This window comes from Gopherus evgoodei, chromosome 1, assembly GCF_007399415.2.
Source record: "Gopherus evgoodei ecotype Sinaloan lineage chromosome 1, rGopEvg1_v1.p, whole genome shotgun sequence".
NCBI classification, from domain to species: Eukaryota; Metazoa; Chordata; order Testudines; family Testudinidae; genus Gopherus; species Gopherus evgoodei.
This window is the reverse complement of record NC_044322.1, coordinates 41,812,438-41,819,715: the sequence shown is the minus strand read 5'-3', so window position 1 is coordinate 41,819,715 and position 7,278 is coordinate 41,812,438. Positions and strand designations below refer to the sequence as shown.

Sequence of the window (7,278 nt, the reverse complement as noted above, 5' to 3'; positions counted from 1 at the left end):
TTGCATTACCTTAGCTGACCTTTATTTGCAACAGAAAGCAGAAAGGACCCATAAGAGTCTGACAATGTGTTATTCAATTATCCGAGGGAGAATAAACATATAAGTAAATAACTTTTCCAAAACTCAGAGGCCTCCACGTTGCTTCAGTCTGACTTATCATCCTTATTATTCCCCAGAAATGCAGCAATCTGTGTAACACGAGGCAAGTGCTTCATTTGCAATACATCAAAGCCAGGAGTGAGTTTATGACCCCTGTCTACACCTATGGACAATACAGAAGCAAATATCCCACACATTTAACTTAAGGCTAATCATGACCTCAGAAGACGAGCGCTTTGTCTGTCTGTCTTTTAAGCACCATGCACACCTATGGTATTGTGTAAACGACATATAGAATACTAAAACAGCACAACTAATTCTTAGTCCAGATTAATTCTTTTTAAAATTAGATTGTATTAGGACTGCAGGACTGACCCCTGGTTTACTCATTAAGAGAACAAATACTAATACAAATGGGGATATATTTTCACCCCAATGTCAGTTAAAGAAACACAGGATACATAATAAGGCCAGATGACTCAAAATATCCATCCGTTATTTGCTCAATCAGATTTCGCTCACCAGCCATATCGTATCGTGGATTTTAAAGTCAGGGACGTTTACACTCTGTTGCCTCATGTGTTTGGTAGCGCTGTGACAGCTACCGGTAAGTGTTGTGCCTGGGCGTTTGGAACACGGGAGCTGGGCACAAGGTGTTGAGCTGTAGAAATACAAGGTGCAGAGATGCCTTTGGCAAAGGCTGTTCGCAACAGACTGCTTTTCTAACACGTGTCATCCAGGGAGGCAGCCTGGAAGCCAGAGAAAGGGCTGGGTAAACGCGTTCAAGACAACGACTGGAGAGCGGAGGTTGAGGGGACACGGAACCGAATCGAGGGGCCAGATCGTGCCATCACTTTTCAAGCAGAACTCCCCTGTGTAAACACTGGGGAATTCTGCTTAATAACCAGAGGGCTCGACACAGCCCCGAGATATTTTCTATATTAAACCTTACCAAAGCGACCAATTTACTGCGCTTTCCGTGCGAAGACCCCAAGTCTGCTCCTGCATTTGAGAACGTGCCAATCCTTGTTTCCTTCAAAACTAACTTGGAGTAATCATCTGTGGCATCGGGTTTCATTTGTTCTGACTGCCTGACAAACGTTGCTGGTAAAGTTATGCAGTGGAATGAGATCAGTGTTTCAAGAACCCCCATATAATTAGAAAATCAGGCTAGATGCGTCTACAAATGCGCAATCCTTTTTCAGATGGCATTCGGTGGAACTATAGGAATTCCTGGATACCGAGATTTCTCGCATTCGGGAAACCCATGGATGGATATCCAGTGATGGATGTGAAGGAAGGGTATGGAAACTTCTGTACCATTCTATCTCAACCAGGATAAAACCAGACTGAAGGGAGAAGTGATTTGGAGAATTAAACAAGGGGCCAGGCTTGGTATTTCTCCCTTTCAAGTTATCAGTCGGGGAAAATATCATTTGAAACATGCTAATTATTTGTTAATAATAAATGCAACTCCGATGTTCGCTCTTGGGATGGCCGACAAAGATTCAATTTCAGGTTTTCTGGCCAGTAAGCACAGGTCAATGGATGGATGCGGGATGAGCGCATGGATAGCGGGGGAGATAGCTTTTCGGAAAAATGTCAATCTCTATCTAATTAGTCTGGCTTCCAGCCTTAAGCGCTATTCCCCAAGGATCAAAAGTACTGGCATCTTTTGCTTTTAAAAATTGCTAGACGGAATGAAAGCCTATGTTCCTGATTATGTAGCATCAAAGAAGCATCACAAGCGCTAAATGCCGGCAGGAAAATCTCTCGCTGGACTAAGAAGAGCTGCACATATTATTAAAATATGCTTTAATTGGTCCTTATATGCGTTATAATAATTATATATTGGCCATAAACATCTTTAGGATGAGGCAATCATGCAGGCAAATATACCACAGTCTACATATATAGGGCAGTGTTCCCCTGTATACCCAACTTAATTTTATATAGATCTATAAATACAAGCACACTTTGGAGATCTGTAGGATACATAAATTACAGCTTTTTTTTAAAAAGGCGTCACGTAATGTCTTTATGCAAAAAATTTATTATTATTTTTACATAAATAAATAAATAAATATCTTCCGGTATTACAGAAACCATACAATTACATAGCTATGGGTGTGAAAAAACGGCATCAAGCAAATTTTACAGAAAAAAAACTCCTCCCCCCCATCTTTCCCCTTTCCTCAAAAAAAAGGCGTCAAACCACATTTCACACTTCATTACCTGCTTCTAGAGATCACCGTAGTGACCCTGTGCGAGTTTCCACTTTTGCTCTGGAGAGGGACGAAATGCTGGGAGAGAATAAAGCTGAATGATTCCCGACCACTGATACAAATTACAGAACTAGTTCTCCCCTCTCCACCCCCTCTGGAAAATAGATCGCTCGGGACATTCGCTGTTTACCAGATACAGTTACTCACAATTCACAACACAGAAGTGGGGGAGCGGAGCGCTTTGCCTGATGACAAAACCAAAACCCCTCACCACAAGCAAAATAGCAACAGTTGGCGACATTTAAGCTCACACAGACAGTTTATTTACAATGACACAGCGGCACTCACAGGATTTATAAAAAGGCCAGAAAGTCCTTTGTAAATTACATGAAATATACAAAACGGTATAAAATCCTTCCACAGCGTTTTGGCATAGGACAGGGCAAGATCCCCTTCTGCTCTCGGGTTGGTCTCTGGGGGCTGTGGGACTAGGGAGTGACCATGAGATCTCTATCGTCTTTCCCTGAGGAGGATGGAGACATAGGCAAGTCCTCGTCGTCCTCCGAGCACTTTGTGGTGGCCAGAGAGGAGCATTTGCAGTTGTGGGCAGAGCCCCCTCCTCGGTGGGAGCTGCTTTTGCCTTCTTTCTTGTGCTTGACCCGGCGGTTCTGAAACCAGATCTTCACCTGCTTCTCAGAGAGGTTCAGGTAGGTGGCTATCTCGATGCGCCGGAGCCGGGAGAGGTACATGTTGGAGGCGAACTCCCTCTCCAGTTCCAGGAGCTGCGTGCTGGTGAAAGCGGTGCGCATCCGCTTGCTGCTGGGCAGCTGGCTGGAGGTGCTGTCTGGAGAGGAAAGCGGACGGTCATACTCCGTGGCGCTAAACCTGCTGTACCAAGAGCTGCCCTAGGGGCCCATTTGGAGTCCTTGAAACCTCCCCACGCCCCGGCAGGCTGGGAGCACCCAGATCACGGAGCTGTTGGCCGGGCGCCTCTATGAATGCCACAGGACTCACACTATTGCATACGCTACCTGGCATTGCCTAGGCGGTGGGTGGCATGTCCCGCCAACTCACCCCCATGCCAGAAATATTATACGGCATGGCATGGATAGTGTATGGCGTGCGCTGCTGTGCCACAGGTCCCCTTACGCATTGTATACGAGGTCTCAGTTGCCCAGGCTGGGCATGGCATACCCTGCAGTGTCATCCCCTCTCCCCAGGCCACAGCTGCCATTGCACCGATGGCCTACCCTGCATGCCGGGGGAAGGGCCAGCTCTCCTCCTCTGATTAAATTAGGGCCAGCCGGCCTTTGGCACTGGTGACATTGGCCCCATCCTGCCCTGGCCCGCACCGCCTAGGGAGCGCACGGGGAGTCTGGCAGGGCAGGATCGGGTCCGTTTGCCCCACCTCTTAGCACCCCCCCCTCGCCTGGCACTTACCGACGGAGATGCAGTGGAACTGCCGGGGGTCGGGCAGGGGGTAGGCGGTCTGGTAAATGGCGGGCGCGTGGCTGACGCTGACAGCGGAGGAGGCCGAGTGCTGCCTGGCCAGGGGCGCGTGGCAGTACTGCGAGCCGAACGGGGGGAAGGAGGCCTTGAGCAGCGGCAGGGCCGGGGGCGGCGGGTGCAGCTGCGAGGCGGTGACGCAGAGCGGGCACACGCACAGCAGCCCGGCCTTGCGCGAGTGGCAGGCGCCTGGGGGCAGCCCGTGCAGCGGGTGCGAGGGGTGCACGGCGTAGGGGAAGAGGGGCGGCGGCGGGCTGCTCTCGCTCTTCTTCTCGCTCGCCTCCCGCAGCACCAGCGAGTCCACCAGGAAGGAGCGCGGCATCTCCCCGCGCTGCAGGCCCGGCGCCGCTGGAGCCGCCGGAGGTGCCTCGGGGTGCTGGCCAGCCCCAGTGGTGCTGAAAGGCGCAGGGCTCGCCGCTTAAATAGGCCCTTTGCCATGTGATGGCTACGCCAGGAGCGGCCGGGGCTCTCAATAGGCTTTTTGTGCCTGTTCTCTTGGCATTCACGCTGCACGCTTCCTCATTATTTCCCTTGTTAACTAAATGAACTGCATAATGTACTCCATTCTTGTCAGCCCCACCCACGCCGTAGCCGGCGGCCTCACCCCTCCTCTCCCTGTGGCGGGGTTATTTGCTCATTCACCAGCGAGTTAATATTCGTCTCCGGCTCTTTATCGCGCTCCTGCGCATTCAGCCGCCGGCAGCTCGCTCCCCTTGTCGATTTTGCCTGTGCAGCAACTATTTCAACACCCTCCAACTTCCCTTCCCAGCCTGTTAGCCGCCGGCCAGCCTTCCCACCTGGGCAACTGCTCGGCTTTGCTCTGCTCTCTCCGCCGCAGCGCGGATCCCGGCAAGGCGATCCCCGAGTTTTTGTAAACATGCCCGTAACTTTCTCCCCTTCCTTTTGTCGGGAAGTTCTTCCCATCTTCCGCTGCGATTTCCACAGCTCGCCCACTATTTCGAGCCCTTTTTTTCTGTGCATGAGCAGGAGCTTAATCCTCCAGTTTACACAATACTGGGTGTTGTTATTCGTATAAATCTGCTTCACGTGGCAAAGGGCTGGGGCAAACCTTGTGCATACATACAGCTCGCTCAGCTATCTAGCTGTCTGGCGCATATACACGGGGAGAGTTCGCCCTATCTTAACCTGTTGCAATTCAAAATGAAAAAACAGCCCCACTGTTTCCTGAATACCTATATAGATGCATATCCGCACACACATAGCTAGCTATCCAACATACACAACGTGCACACACACTTTGTGACTACTATATATCTGGAGGATGTCTCGGTGGGTAGATAGGTGGATGGTACAATTCTATATAATTGTAGTAAATAAATAAATATTCGTCTCTATTCAATAGAAAGTAGGGATGCTTTTTTCATTTTAAACCAAGTGAATTGTAATAGGCTGCAATGCGGTTTATTCCTGTGTTTCTGGCTATACAATAGTTAAAACAATTTTAAATGCGGTGCACTGATTAAACAGGCTTTGTAATATTTCAGCTTCAGAGCAGTTTTAACGATTAGCTTTCCCCCGCCCATATAATGAAAATTAACATAAATAAAGGAGGCGGTATCTTTATTTGTTAATGAAAAGGATCTTTAAAGCATAGAACCTAATCGAAATCTAATGTCTATGTACGCTCGCGCGCACACACACAATTCAACCATTCAGTACCTGATCTAGGCGTTGAATTGTGCCTGTGTATAAGGCAGGGAGGTGTTTTTGTTGGTGTTGTTTAATCTGTAGATTGGTAAGGAATACATGTCAATAAGAAAAAAGCATGTATACGAATACATTTTTTCTTCAGCCCCTGACCACTCATAGATCTGGAGGTTGTAAACCCCATTACAAATGTGAAGAAATTGTGCTGATAGAACATACCGTAACCTGCCCGTCTAAAAACACCCAACAGATTTTTTAATTTTTTTATAGGAAAAAAAGAATAGAATAAAATGCCTGGGAAAAAACGTAACCCTGCATTTCTGGCTTGTACTCCTTACTCACATTTTCCCCCGAAGCCTGAGGCAGGTTTGCCCGAGACAACACTGACGGTCTGAGCCTAGATATGTATTTGGTTTTTCCCCCTCCATTACAAAAATAAAGGATACAAAAGAATGATAGTAAAAACCCAAGCCTGAGCTCACCGGGGAGTCCCAGATTCTTTCCCGTGGCAGCTTTCTTTTTTCTTTCTTTTTTTTTAAATAATGAGCTAATATTTTTAATACAGATGTTTACGGTCAATTTGAGCCTGGGAAGAGGTAAATCTTCGTACTGGGAAATGGCCAGCCACCGAAAGGGTGTGCATTTCTAGCCCCAGACTAAGAGATTCCTACTGTCCAAAGGCTGAACCCCGGGGCTCCCAGCCAGGGGGAGGCAAAGGGTTAACAGTCCCTGAATGCACACCAAGCCCAAAGCTACTGGGAAAGAATATCCAAAAAATAACCAGTTTTTTTTCCAGCCGCTGGACCTTATTGAATGTCATTGAAGAAAGTTCTGAATGCCAGATAAAGAGAGGCGAATTAAAGTGTGTGACAGCAGAGGATAAGCAAACACAAAGAGAACTCTGTCACACTTTGGGCAAAATCCGTGGGCTTTTTACCAAGCCTCTTCGCTATGATTGAATTAAGTAATAGGAAAACATTTTCTTTCAGTTTAGAGCCATTAGACAAAAACTTCAAAGAGAATAACACTTTTTAATGTGCAGCCCAACAATGGAATCTGTTTTGTGCTGAAATGTTGAAATGGTTTGTTGTGCCACTGTGGGCTGGAAGAACCCAGACTGCAGCAAAATAGCATCCTTCAGCTCGATTTTATGAGAGCTTGAAACGACCACAGACCTTTAATCCTACTGCTTTACACTACTCTTTTCAGTGCTAAGCTTGCTTCCTCTGTTTGTTTTCTGAAAGTGAGCCTGGGTATGCGATCTTCATACAGTACCAGGAGGCAGACAAAAATACTTTCACAGAAGCGACACAATCTATAGGTAACACGCCGGAAAATAACCCAGAAAGAACAACAAACGAACAATTTACATCATGGGCTGTTCCTGGTGTCTTCAGACACTTTCCTTCCACCGGAAGATTCATTTGCAATGGGCTGGAAAATCCCAAGACAGCAACTCCAGCTATTGCAATTCCTTTCATATTTTGATGTGCAATGGGAGTGCTTATGTAAACCTTGTAAAAGTGTGGGGGACGAGGAGAGACCACTGGTACGGATTACAGTGCTAGGGTTTTGCCACTCCTGCCTGACAAACGTTTGCGAAGTGTTTACTGGCTTCAAACGTCTTTCCAGTAAACCTTTCCAGGCTGCTCTAGGGTTGCTACCATGTTAGCTCTTCCACACTGCAGAAGCATAATTCCTTCCTGATGTTGTCAGTATTTGAACTGAGGGGAAGAGGGAACGTGGGAGGGGGTTGCCCAACATCACCACCAACCTCTCC

At 47.6% G+C, this 7,278-nt stretch overlaps 1 protein-coding gene across 1 annotated transcript; it reads right to left on the bottom strand.

The window, feature by feature from the left end:
- Positions 1 to 2,740: 2,740 nt before the first annotated feature.
- Positions 2,741 to 4,152, bottom strand: GSX1 (GS homeobox 1). The gene is made up of 2 exons (XM_030551032.1): positions 3,765 to 4,152; positions 2,741 to 3,168 (listed from the first exon to the last, which is right to left on the bottom strand). Exons 1-2 carry the CDS (start codon positions 4,150 to 4,152, stop codon positions 2,813 to 2,815), a joined length of 744 nt encoding a protein of 247 aa, XP_030406892.1. The 3' UTR covers positions 2,741 to 2,812.
- Between the last annotated feature and the right edge of the window lie 3,126 nt (positions 4,153 to 7,278).